Source organism: Oncorhynchus clarkii, chromosome 29, assembly GCF_045791955.1.
Source record: "Oncorhynchus clarkii lewisi isolate Uvic-CL-2024 chromosome 29, UVic_Ocla_1.0, whole genome shotgun sequence".
NCBI lineage: Eukaryota > Metazoa > Chordata > Actinopteri > Salmoniformes > Salmonidae > Oncorhynchus > Oncorhynchus clarkii.
Window position 1 is genome coordinate 32,694,798 of NC_092175.1, and position 23,774 is coordinate 32,718,571.

The following is a 23,774-nucleotide window of genomic DNA, read 5'->3' on the forward strand; positions in this document are numbered from 1 at the left end:
TCTGTCTGTGTATTACATTTACTTGGGGGCCAATCACAACACTGCTTGATGTTTGAGATGCGCCATGCCGTCTGACTGATCTATTTTCAACTCTTGCAACCGCAACTACGGACGGACGACGCAAGGCGACATAAGTGCAATTGATAATTATTCAAAACGAATTCAAGTGGACTGGCCTCTGTGTCGCTTGACAGCTTCTAGAAACTTTGGAGGGACATTTTTCTAAATTGGTGGAGACACAAGACCACGGAACGCTTGCACGGGTTTTTGAGTATTCTTGACCACTGCAGGCTAATCAAAATATACATGTAATTTATTTTACTGCCACCCTCTCTTAAAAAAAAAACACGTGACAACTGCAATCACTGCATTCCTGCGAGTCCAGGTTTAGGAATTGTCACACATTTGCAAGTATCGGCTACCTTGTTTCAGTCGATCCTGGGACAAACGCGGTGTGGCTGGATGTTGCAGGCGGTGGGTCAGTGAGCGCGAGGACCAAGTACCTCTACGAAGCCCCCAACTCCCGACCTATCTTACCTGATGCCGTGCATGATGATTGTCCTTGGAATACTTATGAATGTCCTCAGTCATGGTAAGCGAAATTCGACACACTCATCCACAAATAGTATTTTTTTTCTCTATCTTGCACTTGTGTATTCTGAATTGATAAAAAATTACTCAGCGCATTTTGCACTTCAATGTGCACCTCGTTGAGAAAATCCAGTCTCTCCTAAACTGTTACACCGTAAAAGCCTTTAACACCATTTCTGTTTGTCTGTCACTTTCGAATATAGGGGTTCAACCGACGGACAGTCGGTCAGGGGACTTCTTTTTTCTAAGGGATCTCCAGAGATCATAATTGCGGTGCTTCTATTTCCAAATATAGCAGGTCAATGGTTCAGAAAGCACTCATTGGATGAGACAAAAAGTTAAATAGGCTACAATGGTTTTACTTGACTTTTTAACAATGCAGGCCTGGCTAGAGTATTGACAATCCTTTATAGTAAAACGATATGAATAATTTACAGTAGGCTAGGCAGATTATTAGTCTTAGCTAAACCAATATCAATTTAATTTAAGCCCATCAATTTAATTTAAGCCCAGTTTATCAATAAGCTTTATAATTTGTACTCTTTTTAGGAGCAATATGGATAAGTGTAACATGTTTTTTAAATTTTTTTAATTGCAAGTCACTTAAGAATTGCATAAAGTGTTGTCCTTAGTTTCAAGTTCATGATGCCTATACAAAATTCCATTCACTATTGTGCTCATTTTAATTTAGCACATTCCATGTCTAGGAAACTCATGTATGTGTCCGCTCTTTCTATTGGTGACAAATGAGCTATATATTTAATTGCTGGTCCTATAAAACGTCATCTTTCATACCAAGACTCTGTACCTGAAACGGAAGCACTTAAATCAAGGCATGCGAGAGAGCGAGATGGGGTGATCTATGGTTATAGATATAGTTATGACCAAAGCTCGATGACATCATTTTGAAGGTTTATCCTGCCCTTATCCTTAAACAACCACACAGGAACAAGTGTTCTGTCTCATCCTTTAACCGTTTTACACTGCTTTTCTGTTTTGTTTTCATGGCGTTGTTTTACTGATCTAGATAGATACCAGATAGATATCAACATTATACACCTACCTTAGTTAATTGTGATTTATTGGGGAAAAAACACTGGCTTGCTCTTCCAAGACAAATTCTCACAAAGGTGTGAGCCAGAAGGCTGGTATAATTAAGCAATAAGGCCCGAGTGGGTGTGGTATATGGCAAATATGTTATGTATGAAGCAACGCAGAGTGCTAGGACACTGCCCTTAGCCGTGGTATATTGGCCATATATCACAAACCCAGAGGTGCCTTATTGCTATATTATAACCTTGTTACCAACATAATTAGATTAGTAAAAATAAATGTTTTGTCATACACATGGTATATGGTCTGATATACCACGACTTTGAGCCAATCAGCATTCAGGGCTCGAACCACCCAGTTTATAAAACAATTTAACTGCATTCTGCCTACTCTTATTGTATTATGACTTAGTCAGTTGCACAACCTAATGCATTCAACCGAAATGTGTCTGCCGCATTTAACTCAACACCTCTGAATCAGAGAGCAGTTGTTGGGGTTAACTGCCTTGCTAAGGGCAGAATGACAGATTTGTCCACCTTGTGGATTTGAACCAGCAACCTTTTGGTTACTGGCCCAATGCGCTTAACCACTACGCTACCTGCCACCCCAAAACAAACTTACTTGGTAGCACTGCTATCAGGCGCTTGCCAGACTGATCGTTTAGATTGTGGCTATAAATACAGCCCTGTGAAGAATGCATTATAATGACCCAATAAATCATCATAAATCACATCCCTTCAACATTCACATATTTCAATCAGAGTATTCAAATTGCTGTGTTTGTTCAGGACGTTTCTCTTGGAATGATTACAATTTGTCTTGAACAATAAACCATGTTGTCATTGTTCTTTGATCTGGTCATCAGTCACTACCCTACTCTGAGATCAATATAATAAAGTTAGAAGTATGCTTGAATCAAAGTTAGAATCCCTCCAAACGGGAAGGCACGTCACCGTGCTTCGACTAAACTCAGCCCCCACGTACATCCCGGGCTGTGCATTCCCATTGGCCGTGGCCACCATCCCACTTCTGATGCCAATATTTCTTTTTTATTTCACCTTTATTTAACCAGGTAGGCTAGTTGAGAACAAGTTCTCATTTACAATTGCGACCTGGCCAAGATAAAGCAAAGCAGTTCGACACATACAACGACACAGAGTTACACATGGAGTAAAACAAACATACAGTCAATAATACGAGAGATCCTGGTTTGAGTCCATGCTCTGTCGCAGCCGGCCGCGACCGGGAGACCCATGGGACGGCGCACAATTGGCCCAGCATCGTCCGGGTTAGGGGAGGGTTTGGCCGGCAGGGCTGTCCTTGTCCCATCGCACACCAGCAACTCCTGTGGCGGGCCGGGCGCAGTGCACGCTGACTTGGTCGCCAGGTGCACGGTGTTTCCTCTGACACATTGGTGCGGCTGGCTTCCGAGTAAAGTGGGCATTGTGTCAAGAAGCAGTGCGGCTTGGTTGGGTTGTGTTTCGGATGACGCACGGCTCTCAACCTTCGCCTCTCCTGAGTCCGTACGGGAGTTGCTGTGATGAGACAAGACTGTAACTACCAATTTGGATACCACGAAAAAGGGTAAAAAGAACAAAAATTTAAATAAAGAATAACCTCACAACACTACCACCTTTGTTTACAAAGTCCTGCTCCACAAACTTCAGACTTCCCTAACATCACTGTTAAGATTTGAAATGACAAGTTATCAAACCCGTTCACAGGGTTGGTTAACTTTGGAGACTCCTTTGGTGTCTGGAGAGGAAGGTATCTTCCTTGCACCTTATGTTTGGAATGATCGACAATACACTTAAGGGATATTTTTACTGAAATATGTGTCAGTTTTTTATGATTATGTTTGCTTTTCTTGTGTATAATAATGTTGATTTTATTGTGTATATGAATGTGTAGTTTTAATGAGTATATTGTATTTTGATGTGTATTGTGGTGCTGTATAGGGCTTATCTGGAAAAGAGACCTTATCTGGAAAAGAGACCTTGGTCTCAGCAACGACTCCCTGTCAAAATGAAAGGTTAAATAAAAATACAGTACAGTCAGAACAACACTACCACCTCAGTACACCATCAGAATAACACCACAACAACACTACCACCTCAGTACACCATCAGAATAACACCACAACAACACTACTACCTCAGTACACAGTCAGAACAACAACACTACCACCACAGTACACAGTCAGAACAACAACACAAGAACACTACCACCTCAGTACACAGTCAGAATAACACCACAACAACACTACCACCTCAGTACAGTCAGAATAACACCACAGCAACACTACCACCTCAGTACAGTCAGAATAACACCACAACAACACTACCACCTCAGTACACAGTCAGAATAACACCACAACAACACTACCACCTCAGTACACCATCAGAATAACACCACAACAACACTACTACCTCAGTACACAGTCAGAACAACAACACAACAACACTACCACCACAGTACACAGTCAGAACAACAACACAAGAACATAACCACCTCAGTACACAGTCAGAAAAAAACACCACAACAACACTACCACCTCAGTACAGTCAGAATAACACCACAGCAACACTACCACCTCAGTACAGTCAGAATAACACCACAACAACACTACCACCTCAGTACACAGTCAGAATAACACCACAACAACACTACCACCTCAGTACAGTCATAATAACACCACAACAACACTACCACCTCAGTACACAGTCAGAACAACACCACAACAACACTACCACCTCAGTACACTGTCAGAATAACACCACAACAACATTAACACCTCAGTACACCATCAGAATAACACCACAACAACACTAACACCTCAGTACACCATCAGAATAACACCACAACAACATACTGTAAGTGTGTCTTGTCAATATCTCTTAAAGTCAAACCTGTTACAGAAAAGTAGACTAACATAAGCAGCAGCAGCAGTGTGTCCATCGTATCCGATGAGGACTTCCTTTGTATCTATTTTTTGTTGTTGTTAAACAGTAATCTGACTGCATTCATACAGGCAGGCCAATTCTGATATTTTTTTCCACTAATTGGTCTTTTGACCAATCACATCAGCTCTTTAAAGATTAGATATTTTTCTGAGCTGATCTGATTGATCAAAAGACCAATTTGTTTAAAAAAACATCTGAATTGGGATGCCGGTCTAAACGCAGCCGTAGTGACTAAAAATCCCATCCGTAAACCCCTTTGTCTATTGCAGACAGGACATGTCAAATCTTGGTTTGGTGGGGCGCGCACACACACACACTGTGATACGATTACTTCACTGCACGCTACCAGGAGCCATGTACAATATGCACTAATCTCTGGAGATTGATACACAGAATGATGTCACCTTTAAAGAGTGCCATCAAAGACTTCTTGGACACCACTGAGTCACAAACTGGGTGGCAGCTGGCAGTAATGTTGACATGATGTGTAAACCAATAAACGCAGATGTTTGAAAATGAGTTAACCAGTAGAGAGAAAAAGACATACAGTCAGTCAGGCATTCAGTCGATAGAGGGAAAGTTTGCGTGTGTATTTTGTTGATAACCTTGATTTGGAACTCCAGGAGCAGATGGCACAGAGCTCTATCCATGGTTGGGAGGGTAGCCCAGAGTGGCTGTGTGTGTGTGTGTACCTTGTGTGTGTGTGTCTTGCATTTGTATGTGTTTGTGCGTCAGGTGTTTTCTGAGAGATGTTTTGCCATCTTTGCGTGTATGTATTTGTGCACATCACACACTGCTCACAGTTTTGGCCTAGGTGAGTATTTGTGCGCTCTTGTGAGTGTGTGCCAGTATTTGGCTATGTATGACCCCCCCCCCCCCCCACAAGATGCACCCTACATTCCCTGCCCTATCAAGGTTTGCTGTAATGTCTTGGCCAGTCTTATTACAACCACAAGTCTTGTATGTATAACACTTACAAGAGCACAAGACCAACTTCCACAAATCCCAGTAGATGTATTTTCATGTTTCTTTTCATCTGACTAATCATTGCATATTTCCTCCCCATTTTTTTAAAGACCGTTAGGAACACAAAGTAAATGAGTAATTATCTTTTTACCCTTCCTCTTATCTGTCCCTCTTATCTTCATCCTTCCGTCTTTGTTTGTCGGTATGAATAAGCAAACAGGCCATCTTGGCTTTGCCTGTAAAATAAAATGAATGATCAGTGATTTCAGGATGCTGTTTTCTTTTTCATTCAATCATCTTTCAACGTCCTTATGGTTCAGGTCAAAATGACAAAACAAATGATCTACCTTTGTGTCTATGTCTGCAGGTTTAATGACTTTACTTTGCTTTTCTTTTTGAAACAAACTCACCCGAGGTATTTGAAGGCTTGCTATAAGAGGAAGGACTGCTTGTTCTGCTCATTATTGTATATCGATGTCTTTCCCCACGACAAAGAGTTGTTATTGAAACCTCATACTGGGCCGACCTTGTAGCCCTGTGATATGTCAACCCCGGGAGTGGGAACCTCTGAAGTGAACCCTCCCAACATGTTTGTCATCATCACCACTTTACAGAGTTCACTAAAGTTGAGCGAATTTCTTTCATTTTGTTTTTCTTTCACCGTATGTTTGTAGCTGTTATTATCCAATAGTCAACCCTCAATTACCCCAGAACAACAAGGCTGATGTGCACTGAGAATATTAGATCCTGAAACTCCTCCAGTGTTTCCATGTTACCAAAATGGTTACCAAAATGCCTCCTAAGGAATTGTTGTAGACGAGAGAAGCTAGATGGTGGAATCCACAGGTTGCAGAACTACTCCCTTTTTCAATTTTTATTTAATTTATTTCACCTTTATTTAACCAGGTAAGCTAGTTGAGAACAAGTTCTCATTTACAACTGCGACCTGGTCAAGATAAAGCATAGCAGTTCGACACATACAACAACACAGAGTTACACATGGAATGAACAAAACATACAGTCAATAATACAATAGGAAAAAAGAAAACAAAGTATATATACAGTGAGTGCAAATTAGGTCAAATAAGGGAGTTAAGCATGCCTATTTAAGATGGTGAGGAAGGCACTTTTAACGAATAACCAGGCATCCTCTACTGTCGGGATGAGGTCAATGTCATTCCAGGATACCCCGACCAGGTTGATTAGAAAGGCCTGCTCGCAGAAGTTTTTTAGGGAGCGTTTGACAGTGATGAGGGGTGGTCGTTTGCTCACAGACCCATTATGGATGCAGGCAATGAGGCAGTGATCGCTGAGATCTTGGTTGAAAACAGCAGAGGTGTATTAGAAGGGTGAGTTAGTTAGGATGATATCTATGAGGGTGCCCGTGTTTACGGATTTGGGGTTATATCTGGTAGGTTCATTGATAAGTTGTGTGAGATTGAGGGCATCAAGCTTAGATTGTAGGATAGCTGGGGTGTTAAGCATGTCCCAGTTTAGGCCAACTAGCAGCACAAGCTCAGAAGATAGATGGGGGGCAATCAATTCACATATGGTGTCGAGGGCACAGCTGGGGGCAGAGGGTGGTCTATAGCAAGCGGCAACGGTGAGAGACTTGTTTCTGGAGAGGTGGATTTTTAGAAGTAGAAGCTCAAATTGTTTGGGTACAGACCTGGATAGAAAGACAGAACTCTGCAGGTTATCTTTGCAGTAAATTGCAACACCGCCCACTTTGGCAGTTCTATTTTGTTGGAAAATGTTATAGTTAGGAATGGAAATTTCAAGGTTTTTGGTGGTCTTCCTAAGCCAGGATTCAGACAGGGCTAGGACATCCGGATTGGTGGAGTGTGCTAGGGCAGTGAATAAAACAAACGTAGGGAGGAGGCTTCTAATGTTAACATGCATGAAACCAAGGCTTTTACGGTTGCAGAAGTCAACAAATGAGAGAGCCTGGGGGATGGGAGTGGAGGTAGACACTGCAGGGCCTGGATTAACCTCTACATCACCAGAGGAACAGAGGAGGAGTAGGATCCCGCTGTGACTAGTCAGTGTAGTTTTTTTTTTGTGTTTAACTTACTGTGTATGGGTAAGAATGGATGAATAAATACATGTGTGTGAACTTCAAATGATGTGGAACAGTGTATGTGTTGATATGTGGTTTGTGGCTGCTCTTATGACATTAACCTCAAGCGGGTCACTGAGCTAGAAAGCCATCAGCTTTGCCTCACAAATTCTATAACTCGCCCCACTGAGAAATCAATAGAGTGCATTAAGCCTTACTTATCACAGGTATTCATCTCTCCTCCTCACTCTTAAGATTTTCAGTCCTTTCCTCTTACGCCTTACCTTTCCCCCATCACACCCCTCCCTCCTTCCACCCATTTTGTCGTCAGTGAAACTGCCCAATGTAGCGTGGCGACTGTTCATCATTGTGTCAATAAAGAACGCTCAAGTCATTATCATAATTATCACTTCTCTGCCTGACAAGATTTAACCGAGCTGGTCTGTACCTGATATGGGTTGTAATGATGTGTTTGTGTATTAAGATAGGCCCTCTGAAACAAAAGTTGCTGATGGTGTCTATCTTGGGCCTGGTCATCCTTAGGGAGCGTACATGCTGGAGTGGAGAGTAATGAACAAACCACTGTCCATAATGGAGATTACTGGCAGGCTGTTTAATTGCACAACCTAAGCCGGGGGCAATGCCTGCTTTTCTGTGATTCTACTTTATTATGAGGTGTGTGTGTGTGTGTGTGTGTGTGCCACATCTCCTAATACTCCTCATCCACCACATTTTTCACGGGGACATGAACATGGCAGTAGCTAAAAGACAACAATAACAATGTCTTCTCCAAATTGACGAGTTAAACTCTTTGGGAATTAATGTTCTTTACGTTTCAATTTATTCAATAACTTCTCTCTGTAACCAGAAGACTTTGAAAAGGGCAGCGCTCTCATCTGTATGAACATGCTGGCTGCCCCACAGGACTCCATATTCCCCAACCTATCAAATGAGCTTAGAATGCATGTGATTTATTCCACTGACTGTGCTTCATTAGGACATATATGGCATTTTAGATGTTCATAAAAATGCACATTTTCCAGTTAGTTTAATATTAATGTATTTAAGTGCTTGGTGTCCTTAATATGATCCGTTACACTTACATTCTGGATCTCATTACCATATAATGTTACATGGCTCGTGGTCCTGTATCTTGGTGGGAGATCCAGAGTTTAAGCGCTTGCCTTGCCAGTCTCGTCTGCAAGGGTCCCCTGCCTGCAATGACGGACCGTATCCCTCTGGTTTTGATGTGTCTCCTGCCCGATTGAGATGTGGACCTCATGGGGCGTCTGTGATTGTAACCACACGCCACTGGAATCTGATTTCAGCTGTACTGTGCGCTCCCAGCCAGCATGGGCTTAATTGAAGCGTGTGACCATTTAATCAGGATGCCCCTTAGTGTGTGTGTGTGTGTAGGAGCGTGTGTGTGTGGGCCTATAGCTATATACATAGTTTGTTTGTTTGCAGGTATGTGTGGGTGTGAGCGAGAGAGAGAAAGAGTCTGAATAACATGTTGAATGAGGATATAGCTGCAAATCCGGATCCATTTGTAGTCGGACCTATAAAACCATCTGGGAAAAAGCTGCATTTGCCACCTGGCAAAAACTATTACATCACTACTATGAATGAGCTGAATTGAAGTTCCCCTTAACTGAAAATGGACAGTTGTGAATTAAACAATGTTGCTATCCACTCTTTTACTTAACCTCTTCAGTCTGTGACTCTGCCTGACCTTTATCCTGACAACTGATGGGGCTGTCAGTTCTTCACAGAACATAATCAATACTCTAGTGTTTTGTACACTGTCACTCGACTCCATCTCTGACGTGAGGCTCTTGCTTTTCACCAAATAAGCACTGAAGCTCTTTGTCAAACAGGTGCTAACTCACAGAACGAAACTGTAAAAATAGCTGGTCAGGACCACCGGTGACCAACTATAATCATGTTCCCCATCCTCCACCTCTTCCAGGCAGCGTGCTGTCAGGCTCCATAGACTGTCAGGAGGCTGAGCGAGGCTGTGTACAGGATCAGGACTGTACAGCAGTGTACAGGGTGCTGGAGTACTGTGCTGCTGAGGAGGCCGTGTCGCCCCTGGGCCCAGACGCCCGGGGAGAGTGTCTGGAGGCCCAGAGCGCCCTGCAGCAGTACCGCCCCCTCCAGGCCTGCAAGTGCCAGCGCGGCTCCCGCCGGGAGGAGCTGTGCCTCAGGGTCTACTGGACCGTCAGATTTGCTGGTGAGTTTCACTGTGTGTGTTTTTTGTATTTTTATGTGTTTCATTGTATCTCTGTGTATGTGAGATGTTTTTCTCTTGAATGTCTTTGTGTTGTTGCTGCAGTGTATAATGAGTACGAGGTGTCTCCGTATGAAGATCTGGAGGTGGAGTTTGTGAGGCACATAGAGATGTCACGCATGGCCTCCATCATGGCAGGTACTGCTTCACACCCGTCACTACACAGCTTGCTCTTATTGGAACATCTGCCTCCTCGCTGAAGAATGACTAGGACAGTCTGGGATGTCCAGAATCATTTATTTCATGATTTTGTCTTCCTTTCTCTCTTATTCATTGCCCCTTTTTCCAAACCCCCACCTTCCTCCATTCTCCTCTCTGTTTTCTTCCTCTCCTCACCCTACCACTCCTCCCTCCACCCAGCCTCCTCTTTTCCTCTGGATGGGCAGAACCAGTGTCTGAAAGCAGCCCAGGACTGTGGTCTGTATGAGAAGTGTGGTTCTCTGAGGTCGGAGTATGTTGTAGCCTGCACCAAGCGGGCTCTGGGCTCCGACGGCAGCTGTAACAGACAGAAGTGCCACCGGGCACTGCGACGCTTCCTGGAGCGGGTACCAGAGGAGTACAGCTTCGCCCTGCTATTCTGTCCCTGCTCTGATGCCCTCTGTGGGGAGCGCCGGCGGAAGACCATCGTACCGTCGTGTTCCTATGAGGAGAGAGACAGCAAACCCAACTGCCTCAGCCTGCAGGGCTACTGTGCCAGGGATGAGCTGTGTAGGTGAGCTGAGCTGGTTGGGGAAACATGGTTTCTGGGAGGTGTGTGACATCAGGCTAAACTTTTCCACTCCACATTAAGTCCTGAATCGAGGCACATTAACAGTTATAATCACAATGCAAATAGGTTATAGAGTGTGAGGTTAGACAGAGGCGGAGAGGACTGGATGAATCTATTTCATCAACCATTTGAATGTTTGCAATCCTCTCAGCGCAAGAGGTTCAGACAAATAGTTACAGTACAAACAGTTCCAAGGTTTGAGTTCCCTACAGGGAAGAGGTTGTTCACTAATCTTCATCATTGATAACATCCAGAATAATAAGGACCAATGATACGTCGATAAGGCTCTGCGATGACTCAGGCTGCAGTGTTTTTATTCCACTGGCTACTCAGTGGTGTTTTGTATGGTTGAGTATGCCTGTGGAGCAGGTGAGAGGTGTTAATGTGACCTAGATGAGAATTATGAATACACAACTGGGTTTGACTAGCAGACTCTAAGTCCAAGTGTGCTTATCAAGTCAAATCAAATCAAATTCAATTTGTCACAAGCGCCGAATACAACAGCCCTTACAGTGAAATGCTTACTTACAAGCCCTTAACCAACAATTAAGTTAAGAAAAATACCTACAAAATAAGAAATAAAAGTAACAAATAATTAAAAGCAAGTCTATATTCAGAAAATATGATACATATACAGTGGGGAGTATTTGAAACACTGCAGATTTTGCAGGTTTTGCTACTTGCTACTGCATGTAGAGGTCTGTAATTTGTATCATAGGTACATTTCAACTGTGAGAGACGGAATCTAAAACAAAAATCCAGAAAATCACATTGTATGATTTTTAAGTAATTAATTAGCATTTTATTGCATGACACAAGTATTTGATACATCAGAAAAGCAGAACTTAATATTTGGTACAGAAACCTTTGTTTGCAATTACAGAGATCATACGATTCCTGTAGTTCTTCACCAGGTTTGCACACACTGCAGCAGGGATTTTGGCCCACTCCTATAGACCTTAGACCTTCTCCAGATCCTTCAGGTTTCGGGGCTGTCGCTGGGCAATACGGACTTTCAGCTCCCTCCAAAGATTTTCTATTGGGTTCAGGTCTGGAGACTGGTTAGGCCACTCCAGGACCTTGAGATGCTTCTTACGGAGCCACTCCTTAGTTGCCCTGGCTGTGTGTTTCGGGTCGTTGTCATGCTGGAAGACCCAGCCACGACCCATCTTCAATGCTCTTACTGAGGGAAGGAGGTTGTTGGCCAAGATCTCGCGATACATGGCCCCATCCATCCTCCCCTCAATACGGTGCAGTCGTCCTGTCCCCTTTGCAGAAAAGCATCCCCAAAGAATGATGTTTCCACCTCCATGCTTCACGGTTGGGATGGTGTTCTTGGGGTTGTACTCATCCTTCTTCTTCCTCCAAACACGGCGAGTGGAGTTTAGACCAAAAAGCTCTATTTTTGTCTCATCAGACCACATGACCTTCTCCCATTCCCCCTCTGGATCATCCAGATAGTCATTGGCAAACTTCAGACGGGCCTGGACATGCGCTGGCTTGAGCAGGGGGACCTTGCGTGCGCTGCAGGATTTTAATCCATGACGGCATAGTGTGATACTAATGGTTTTCTTTGAGACTGTGGTCCCAGGTCTCTTCAGGTCATTGACCAGGTCCTGCCGTGTAGTTCTGGGCTGATCTCTCACCTTCCTCATGATCATTGATGCCCCACGAGGTGAGATCTTGCATGGAGCCCCAGGCCGAGGGTGATTGACCGTCATCTTGAACTTCTTCCATTTTCTAATAATTGCGCCAACAGTTGTCGCCTTCTCACCAAGCTGCTTGCCTATTGTCCTGTAGCCCATCCCAGCCTTGTGCAGGTCTACAATTTTATCCCTGATGACCTTACACAGCTCTCTAGTCTTGGCCATTGTGGAGAGGTTGGAGTCTGTTTGATTGAGTGTGTGGACAGGTGTCTTTTATACAGATAACGAGTTCAAACAGGTGCAGTTAATACAGGTAATGAGTGGAGAACAGGAGGGCTTTTTAAAGAAAACTAACAGGTCTGTGAGAGCCGGAATTCTTACTGGTTGGTAGGTGATCAAATACTTACGTCATGCAATAAAATGCAAATTAATTACTTAAAAATCATACAATGTGATTTTCTGGATTTTTGTTTTAGATTCTGTCTCTCACAGTTGAAGTGTACCTATGATAAAAATTACAGACCTCTACATGCTTTGTAAGTCGGAAAACCTGCAAAATCGGCAATGTATCAAATACTTGTTCTCCTCACTGAATATATATATACTGTATATATATATATATACATACATACATACAGGACAAATCAAATATTCAGAATAATATTGCAGCACCTCGAGTCTTCAGGTCAATGTTTTGAAAAATGTGTATTAAGAAACATTGCGGGTGCTCACATGATTCCAAGCTTGAACGTTCTCCTCTTATGTTTTCCTGTGCTTCAGATTCTGCCTTTCGCTAGGTACTGCATCCAAAAACCATAATTGTAAAGACGCCCTCAGAAAATTACACTGCCAAGTTGCCAACCCAGTATTGGCACCCGTGTACAAATATGTTTTTCTCTTTTTGTGTGTTTGTGTATGGGTGTGTGTTTGTGTGAATGTGTGTGTTGGTGTGTGTGTGTCTATCAGATCTCGTCTGGCTGATTTCCAGCACAACTGCCAGCCCTCGTCACATTCTCCCTCTGGCTGCATGAGAGAGAGTGGAGCCGTCTGCCTTAAGGCCTACGCCGGGCTCATAGGTGAGCTGGAGAGAGAAAGGGATTGAGGGGGAGGCAGAAAGGAGATGGAGGGAGAGGATGGAAGAGGGATTAACAACACAAGGAAGGAACAATGTTAGAGAAGAAGTGCTGAGTTGGCTTCAAGGGCCTTTTAATCAGGTCATTGTTGTTAGCTTTTGCTAACCTTAAGGTGTAGGCAGGCACTCATTTCATTGCCAATTGGCTTGTTTGGCTTTTCATCATACGCTCCAAGTTTGTATGGAAGTCAGGTCTGCTGACACATCTCTGTGAACCCAACCTGCTCCTGTGTGTGTCTTTGTCAACCAGGCACCATCATGACCCCCAACTATGCCAACAATCTCAGTATGGACGTGTCCCAGTGGTGCACCTGTGAGGGAAGTGGGAACCAATGGCAGGACTGTCTGCGCATCATGAACATGTTCCACAGAAACGTCTGTCTGCGTGAGTCATACTCCCTCCCTCCCTCACCCACCCACAATGACACCCCCTACAGGCTGCTGCTGCAGCAAGAGCACTGGTCCTGTGAGCCTACTTGAAATCAGCAGATTACACAAATACATTAGCGGGCGGTCTGTAGCCCAGTAGCCCTAGAGAGCTGCTTACTTTTTCTGTATGGTATACTGTAGCACAGCGCTTAATTACAAATGTTGATGGACAGCGTTGTTCAATGAAAACGTTTTATTCACATATGATTTTACACATTGAGCATGCAACTGAGGTAAATAACGAAATAACTGAATTATTGCCAAGCCTTATTAAAGAGCGACTGCCCCTAAAAAACAACTTTGCGTATTGAAAAACGGCCTATGTGGCATCGATATGAGCCAAAAGTATTTATTCTAGTGTCAAAATGTACTACAAGTAGTAATTGGGTTCAATTTGGTCATAAAGTCAGTCTCGTCCAAAACTGAGATGTATAAGATGATAGAAAGAAATGGCATGTCACAGAATGAAGGGTACAGTAGCAGAATGAAGGGTACCATAACAGAATGAAGGGTACTGTAGCAGAATGAAGGGTACCGTAACAGAATGAAGGGTACCGTAACAGAATGAAGGGTACCGTAACAGAATGAAGGGTACCGTAACAGAATTAAGGGTACCGTAACAGAATGAAGGGTACCGTAGCAGAATGAAGGGTACCGTAACAGAATGAACGGTACCGTAACAGAATGAAGGGTACCGTAACAGAATGAAGTGTACCGTAACAGAATGAAGGGTACCGTAGCAGAATGAAGGGTACTGTAACAGAATGAAGGGTACCGTAACAGAATGAAGGGTACCGTAACAGAATGAAGGGTACCGTAACAGAATGAAGGGTACCGTAGCAGAATGAAGGGTACCGTAACAGAATGAACGGTACCGTAACAGAATGAAGGGTACCGTAACAGAATGAAGGGTACCGTAACAGAATGAAGGGTACCGTAACAGAATGAAGGGTACCGTAACAGAATGAAGGGTACTGTAACAGAATGAAGGGTACCGTAGCAGAATGAAGGGTACTGTAACAGAATGAAGGGTACTGTAACAGAATGAAGGGTACTGTAACAGAATGAAGGGTACTGTAACAGAATGAAGGGTACCGTAGCAGAATGAAGGGTACTGTAGCAGAATGAAGGGTACCGTAGCAGAATGAAGGGTACTGTAACAGAATGAAGGGTACTGTAACAGAATGAAGGGTACCGTAGCAGAATCAAATCAATTTTATTTGTCACATACACATGGTTAGCAGATGTTAATGTGAGTGTAGCGAAATGCTTGTGCTTCTAGTTCCGACAATGCAGTAATAACCAACGAGTAATCTAACCTAACAATTCCAAAACTACTACCTTATTCACACAAGTGTAAAGGGATAAAGAATATGTACATAAAGATATATGAATGAGTGATGGTACAGAACTGCATAGGCAAGATGCAGGAGATGGTATCGAGTACAGTATATACATATGAGATGAGTAATGTTGGGTATGTAAACAAAGTGGCATAGTTAAAAGTGGCTAGTGATACATGTATTACATAAAGATGCAGTAGATGATATAGAGTACAGTATATACGTATGAGATTAGTAATGCAGGGTATGTAAACATGATATTAAGTAGCATTGTTTAAAGTGGCTAGTGCTATATTTCTACATCAATTTCCATCAATTTCCATTATTAAAGTGGCTGGAGTTGAGTTAGTGTGTTGGCAGCAGCCACTCAATGTTGGTGGTGGCTGTTTAACAGTCTGATGGCCTTGAGATAGAAGCTGTTTTTCAGTCTCTCAGTCTCTGCTTTGATACACCTGTACTGACCTCACCTTCTGGATGATAGCAGGGTGAACAGGCAGTGGCTCGGATGGTTGTTGTCTTTGATGATCTTTATGGCCTTCCTGTGACATCGGGTGGTGTAGGTGTCCTGGAGGGCAGGTAGTTTGCCCCCGGTGATGCGTTGTGCAGACCTCACTACCCTCTGGAGAGCCTTATGGTTGTGGGCGGATCAGTTGCCTTAACAGGCGGTGATAAAGCCCGACAGGATGCTCTCGATTGTGCATCTGTAGAAGTTTGTGAGTGCTTTTGGCCGAATTTCTTCAGCCTCCTGAGGTTGAAGAGGCGCTGCTGCGCCTTCTTCACGACGCTGTCTGTGTGGGTGGACCAATTCAGTTTGTCCGTGATGTGTACGCCGAGGAACTTAAAACTTACTACCCTCTGCACTACTGTCCCGTCGATGTGGATAGGGGGGTGTTCCATCAGCTGTTTCCTGAAGTCCACGATCATCTCCTTTGTTTTGTTGACGTTGAGTGTGAGGTTATTTTCCTGACACCACACTCCGAGGGCCCTCACCTCCTCCCTGTAGGCCGTCTCGTCATTGTGCAGCTGTACACGACTGGATCATAATGCCCATGGTCAATTTGGTTTGACATAAGATATCCTTATGGGGCTCGTTAGGGACCATAAGTAAATTACACAATGTAGATGGGACAATACTTCAATGCCCAGTTGATTAATGAATTCATGACTACTATGAATAATTCTGAGTACATTTGCATCATCAGCAGTGGGTAAACTAGAGGTGTTGATGATCATGATGATGCTTTGCGATGATGATGATGTAGATGGATGGTGATAATGGATGCTGACAATTTATTAATTTATTTTTTATTTTACCTTTCTTTAACTTGGCAAGTCATTTAAGAACAAATTCTTATTTTCAATGACGGCCTAGGAACAGTGGGAACGATTTGTACCTTGTAAGCTCAGGGATTTGAACTTGCAACCTTCCAGTTATTAGTACAAAGCTCTAACCACTAGGCTACCCTGCCGCCCCAGGGTGGCCTGGTGGTGATGATGGTGATGTGACAATGATGGTGGTGACGATGACGATGATGTGATGATGGGGACAATGGTGATGATGGATGGTGATGATGATGATGGATGGTGATAATGGATGGATGGTGATGATGGATTGTGATGATGATGGATGGTGATGATGATGATGATATGGTGATGATGGATGGTGATGATGATATGGTGATGATGATGATGATATGGTGATGATGATGATGATATGGTGATGATGATGGATTGTGGTGATGATGATAAGGTGATGGAGATGTGATGATGGATGTGATAATGGATGGTGATGATATGGTGATGATGATGGATTGTGGTGATGATGATATGGTGATGGAGATGTGATGATGGATGTGATAATGGATGGTGATGATATGGTGATGATGATATGGTGATGGAGATGTGATGATGGATGTGATAATGGATGGTGATGATATGGTGATGATGATATGGTGATGGAGATATGGTGATGATGGATGTGATAATGGATGATGATGATGGATGGTGATGATGATGATGGATTGTGATGATGATGGATGGTGATGATGATAATGATGATGTCTGTTGTATCCTCAGGTAATGCTATCAGTTATTTAGGAGGCTCTTCCCCTCGCCCTGTGGAGAGCACCACCCTGCCCCCTCGTCACCACGCATCAGCCACCCCCTCTCCACACATCTTTCAGGACAAGGACAAGATCAATGTCAACGTCAACATTTTATCAGAACGCAACAGTGTAAGTACTCTTCACTGCCTTACCAAACCCAGTCTGCATAAAGGCTGTACACTAACTTAAAAACAATGGTGGACAAAAAGCTTGTTCCGTGGGTTTTTCTAAAGTTTCTTCTCACTGGGTCAGGGATGCTCTGTGAACTGCATGATGACCTATGGTGTGACATGAGCGCCAACGGAGCTGCCTGAGTGTCAAAGCTCACTTACAGACCTGACCTGAGATACACTCCCAACACATCTGTCTCAACACAAGGCTCACAGTCAACACATTACTGACGCATTGAACAGAGACCCAGGATTTCCTCCTTAGCTTTTTTTCTCACTATCTCTCTGTCCCTAGCTTCCTCTCACTCCCTCTCTCACAGTGTGTGAGGATTAGGCAGAGGTGTTTGCAGGAGGGAGCATCAATCCTCTTGAGTTGTTGATATTCATTTATTCACACCCATCTGTCTCCTATCTTCCTTTCTCTTGCCATCCTAATCCTCCTCACTCCCGTTCTCCTCTCCTTTACACAGTTCCAATCCCCTCCCTCTCTTCTCTACTGCTAACCTCTAAGTCTCTATTCCCACAACAAGATATGAAGGAGCATCTGAGGAGCGGAGTGGCGAAAGAGAATTCTACTTTTCAATTCACATTACATCCTTGCCTTACCTTTCGTTGTCGCTGACAACACAACATTCTTGGTATGCAGCTCAAATTGACTGTAAACATCACAGTAGCCACTAGCCAGTAAGCACAAACTATTCAACAATGACAGAAACTTATCTTGTAAAACATATTACACTATTGAATAATGCAACCAAACCATATTACACTCTTCAATAATGCAACCAAACCATATTACACTCTTCAATAATGCAACCAAACCATATTACACTCTTCAATAATGCACCAATTCAAAGCATGTATGTGCAGACAATTAAAGGGTTTATTTGTGTTGTCTGTAGGCTACACTTTTTACATTTTAACTTCAAGACAAAAGCACAGAGTTACTATGACAACCTTCGTCAAGTACGGTTAGCCTATCAAAAATGAATGATTGATTGATTATGATTGATCACACAAATAGAAAAGTACAGTAGGCCTACCTTACAACAAACCAGGCTTCATTTAGATTAATATGGGTCTCTCGAGTGGTGCAGTGGTCTAAGGCACTGCATCTCATTGCTAAAGGTGTTACTACAGACCCTGGTTTGATTCCAGGCTGTATCACAACCGGCCATGATTGGGAGTCCCATAGGGCGGCGCACAATTGGCCCAGCGACATCCGGGTTACGGTTTGGCCGGGGTAGGCCGTCATTGTAAAAAATAATTTGTTCTTAACTGACTGAAAACATGGGTATAAGTGAATTCACCACGACAAGCTCTTTTATATGGAAGCCCATACCTGCCACCAAAAATATAAATAAAAGAAAATACCTCATGATTTGCCAACTTGCACAATTAGTCTGTGATTCAGTCTGATCAACTGTAGTCTACTGTTAACAACTACAGCTGCAGGCAGCTGAGAGAAGCCAAGGCACTCTGATCCTATCTGGGCCTGGCCAAGGGAAACGTAATGTGATGAAGTTTACACACACCTTAACCTCAAGGTGTTCAAACTCAGTTTTTCACAATTCCTGACATTTAATCCTTGTAAAAAATCCCTGTCTTAGGTCAGTTAGGATCACCACTTTATTTTAAGAATGTGAAATGTCAGAATAATAGTAGAGTGATTTATTTCAGCTTTTATTTCTTTCATCACTTTCCCAGTGGGTCAGAAGTTTGCATACACTCAATTAGTATTTGTTAGCATTGTCTTTAAATTGTTTAACTTGGGTCAAACGTTTCGGGTAGCCTTCCACAAGCTTCCCACAATAAGTTGGGTGAATTTTGGCCCATTCCTCCTGACAGAGGAATAACTGAGTCAGGTTGGTAGGCCTCCTTGCTCGCACACGTTTTTTCAGTTCTGGCCACAAATTTTCTATAGGATTGAGGTCAGGGCTTTGTGATTGGCACTCCAATACCTTGAATTTGTTGTCCTTAACCTCTCTGGTACAAGTGGGATGCTAGCGTCCCACCTTGACAACAGCCAGTGAAATTGCAGGGCGCCAAATTCAAAACAGAAATCCCATAATTAAAATTCCTCAAACATACAAGTATTATACACCATTTTAAAGATAAACTTCTTGTAAATCCAACCACAGTGTCCGATTTCAAAAAGGCTCTACTGCGAAAGCACACCATGCGATTATGTTAGGTCAGCACCTAGTCACAGAAAACCATACAGCCATTTTCCAGCCAAGGAGAGGGCTCACAAAAGTCAGAAATAGCATTAAAATTAATCACTTACCTTTGATGATCTTCATCTGGTAGCACTCCCAGGTCTCCATGTTCGACAATAAATGTTTGTTTTGTTCGATAATGTCCCTCTTTAGGACCAAAAACCTCCTTTTTGTTCGCGCGTTTTGTCCAGTAATCTGAATGCTCAATGCGCGTGCACTAAGTCCAGACGAAAAGTTTTTAAAAAGTACAATAAAAGTTAAAGAGAAACATGCCAAGTTGTGTTTAAAATCAATCCTCCGGTTGTTTTTGTCATAAATAATCAATAATATTTCAACTAGACAAAAGCTTCGTCAATAGAAAAAGATAAACAATAAAGGCACATTCCCGATCAGGCGCATGGCTGATGTCTGGAAATTTCCACTGGCCACTGATTGAAAGTGCTGTATCTCCCTAATATTTCAGAGTAAAAGCCTGAAACAATGCCTAAAGACTGGCCACATGTAGAAGAAGCCATAGAGCTCGTGAACTGGATCCTAAGTCTTTGTATGGTGGATAGGCTTTCAATGGAAAAACAGCCTTTCAAAATAATAGTACTTCCGGTGTCACGCCCTGGCCATAGAGAGGTTTTTATTCTCTATTTTGGTTAGGCCAGGGTGTGACTAGGGTGGGCATTCTAGGTTCTTTATTTCTATGTTGGTGTGGTTCCCACTCAGAGGCAGCTGTCTATCGTTGTCCTGTTTCGTTTGGGTTTTGTGGGTAGTTGTTTTCTGTTTAGTGTCTGCACCTGACAGGACTGTTTCGGTTTTCCTTCTTTGTTATTTTGTTTGAGTGTTTTGAGTATTACATTTATCATGAACAGTTACCACGCTGCGTTTTGGTCCACTCCTTTATACGATGATCGTTACATCCTGGTTGGATTTTCCTCTGGTTTTCGCCTGCCATATCAGTTCTGTTATACTCACAGACATTAACAGTTTTGGAAACTTTAGAGTGTTTTCTATCCAACTCTACTAATAAATCTACTAATCTACTTATATGCATATCCTATCTTCTGGGCCTGAATAGCAGGCAGTTTAATTTGGGCATGCTTTTCATCCAAAATTCCAAATGCTGCCCCCTACCCTAGTGAAATTAAGCCATTTTGCCACAACTTTGGAAGTATGCTTGGGGTCATTGCCCATTTGTAAGACCCATTCGCGACAAAGCTTTAACTTCCTGACTGATGTCTTGAGATGTTGCTTCAATATATCCACGTAATTTTCCCCTCATGATGCCATCTATTTTGTGAAGTGCACCAGTCCCTTCTGCAGCAAAGCACCCCCACAACATGATGCTGCCACCCCCGTGCTTCACGGTTGGGATGGTGTTCTTCGACCTGCAAGCCTCACCCTTTTTCCTCCAAACATAACGATGGTCATTATGGTCAGGTTATGTCGATATAGAACTTGTTTTACTGTGGGTATAGTTACTTTTGTACCTGATTCCTCCAGCATCTTCACAATGTCCTTTGCTGTTGTTCTGAGATTGATTTGCACTTTTCGCACTAAAGTACGTTCATCTCTAGGAGACCAAACATGTCTCCTTCCTGAGCGGTATGATGGCTGCGTGTTCCCATGGTGTTTATACTTGCGTACTATTGTTTGTATAGATGAACATGGTAGCACACCTATGTGTGAACCAGATATTTAAAAAAATGTGGAGGTCTTGGCTGATTTATTTTGATTTTGCCATGATGTCAAGCAAATAGGCACTGAGTTTGAAGGTAGGCCTTGAAATACATCCACAGGTACACCTCCAATTGACTCAAATGGAATTTCTGGAATCATCCAAGCTGTTTAAAGGCATAGTCAACTTAGTGTATGTAAACTTCTGACCCACTAGAATTGTGATACAGTGAATTATAAGTGAAATAATCTGTCTGTAATACAATTGTTGGAAAAATTACTTGTGTCATGCACAAAGTAGATGTCCTAACCGACTTGCCAAAACTATAGTTTGTTAACAATACATTTGTGGAGTGGTTGAAAAACAAGTTTTAATGACTCCAACCTACGTGTATGTAAGTGTTTGTAAACTTCCGACTTCACCTGTATGTATTTATAGCCTAAAATAGGCCCAGTTATTTGTATTCTGAGAAAATGTGAATTTGATCAAATGTGGTTTATATTCACACTTCGGGGGGCTAGGTGACCTAGGCCTTTTTAATTCAAAGTTATTGACTGTAACGAATCAATCGTAAGCTATAAAAAACAAAGAGAGTCGCACACTCCATATATATATAAACTCCCAGTAATTTATTGGGTAAATCACCAACGTTTCGGCATCACTGTGCCTTCCTCAGGGTGATGTCATGAGTGCTTGTGCAACCAATGACAATAGTGAGGGGTGTGTCATAATTATTAGATTGATTAATTCAATCAACACAATAGTGATGACATACTGTATGAGTGTCTTTTTAATTACCCATCAAAGACCTAACGATGCAACCCTGCATACAGCCAGCTCAGCCCTGTTAGTTTTTTGATTGTTTTTGTCCGATCGCAATTGTTGTCTTTTTGTCTGTGTAAAGGGTTTTAATGTTTTCATCCTCTCTTGGACGAGGAGTTTTTCCAGGAGTTTATTAAAAACCATATAACCTGATTAGAAAAGTAATCTGGTCCCATCATAGCCCGTATCATAGCCCATATAAAATGTTTGTTTTTTTTACAGCTGATTTATTACTATAGACCTATGCTGCAACTAGGGTCCGGAGTTGGTTAGGTTAGCCTACTAACAGAGCAGGAAAATTTCTAAGTCCCAGGAAAACAATTTCCCCCCTACCGCTCGCTCCAGGACCTGCCACCTCTGAAATCACCACACAATGTTACAAATGAAAGTCTCAAAAATAAGGAAATTGTCTAAACATTGCTGCTGTTTCAAAAACATTGCTCTGCTTTTACCATTTATACTGTAGGAGTGTTGGCTCAATGAGACATTGGGGGCAACTGTCCTCCGGCGGTAGCGTTCAAGACATAGCAAGTACGCAAGTTTACATTTGAGTAATATGTGTAGCCGATGGTATTTTTACTCTACTAGTGTATTAAGTGTGAAGAGGCTGTAAGCCTCCCTCCCCCTGAGTGCAGGTTCAAGATGTTCCTTTGTAATACACTTCTCACTCGGTTGATCCAATACCATGACCAAGATTCTCACCTTTCTTTCTAATAAAAAAAGATGCTGACACCTTTTGGATTCTGAATTCAACACCTAAGTACAACATGTTTCGTTTGATGCTGAGTTGCCATTCGTGTCTTTTAGGAAGCTCATGACTACTCACTGCAAATAATGGATCTTATTTTCTTCCAAGCTTGATTTTCTAATCCAATTTTCTATCACTATTTAGTTCTACCAAGCAGATACAGCATGCACAATATGCGGTAGTTACCTGCAAGTTCTGCTCCCTTTATTTTAAACTAACTGCCCAGTGTTTCCAGATTTCCATGAATTAAAAAGCAGCTTTTCTGTGTTGGAATGTTGTCTACGTATACCGGTTGTTAAAAATATTAACGCGAGTAGACTAGTGATTGGCCAGCTCATCCTCTAGAGCGCTGATTGGCCAGCTCATCCTCCTCAGGGAGATGACATGTTCTATGAGGAAATTTTGAGATAGTTTGAGATACATGTTTGAGTTGTTGTTTTTTTTATGTGGTTTTTCTCCAATTTATGCTTTGGCCACAAATACGAGTATAGGATGAGCATTATTTGGAAATGAATTAACAGAATATGAACTATTAAAAGTCAGATTTTCCCTGGGCAGTTACTTTAATAACAAATGACTTATTATATTACATCCCCTCTGTCTTTCAGGTGGAGGACAGCGAGGAAGAGGAGGTAGAGGAGGAAAGCCAGGAATTCAATGTTATCCCACTGTATTCTGAGAAGGAGAAGTCTAGTGTGGGCTCCGGGACCCGAGGAGGCCGTAGAGGAGCGGCAAGCCAGACAGCACCCATGCTGCCCCTGCTGCTGCCTGCTGCTATGCTGGGCTGGTGGTGTCCGGTATAA

At 42.7% G+C, this 23,774-nt stretch overlaps 1 protein-coding gene across 1 annotated transcript; it reads left to right on the forward strand.

Annotated features, from left to right (window-relative positions):
- Nucleotides 1-523: 523 nt before the first annotated feature.
- On the forward strand, nt 524-23,774 carry LOC139388206 (GDNF family receptor alpha-4-like). Its single transcript, XM_071134764.1, has 8 exons — nt 524-592; nt 9,602-9,865; nt 9,968-10,060; nt 10,283-10,634; nt 13,304-13,413; nt 13,720-13,854; nt 17,318-17,475; nt 23,580-23,774. Exons 1-8 carry the CDS (start codon nt 541-543, stop codon nt 23,772-23,774), a joined length of 1,359 nt encoding a protein of 452 aa, XP_070990865.1. The 5' UTR covers nt 524-540.

Bases quoted from the DNA above. Each gene is read 5' to 3' on its own strand.
- LOC139388206 (XM_071134764.1), top strand. From the start codon at position 541: ATGCCGTGCATGATGATTGTCCTTGGAATACTTATGAATGTCCTCAGT. The intron at 9,866-9,967 runs GTGAGTTTCACT...TTGTTGCTGCAG, and splicing joins CTGGACCGTCAGATTTGCTG to TGTATAATGAGTACGAGGTG. The intron at 10,635-13,303 runs GTGAGCTGAGCT...TGTGTCTATCAG, and splicing joins GCCAGGGATGAGCTGTGTAG to ATCTCGTCTGGCTGATTTCC.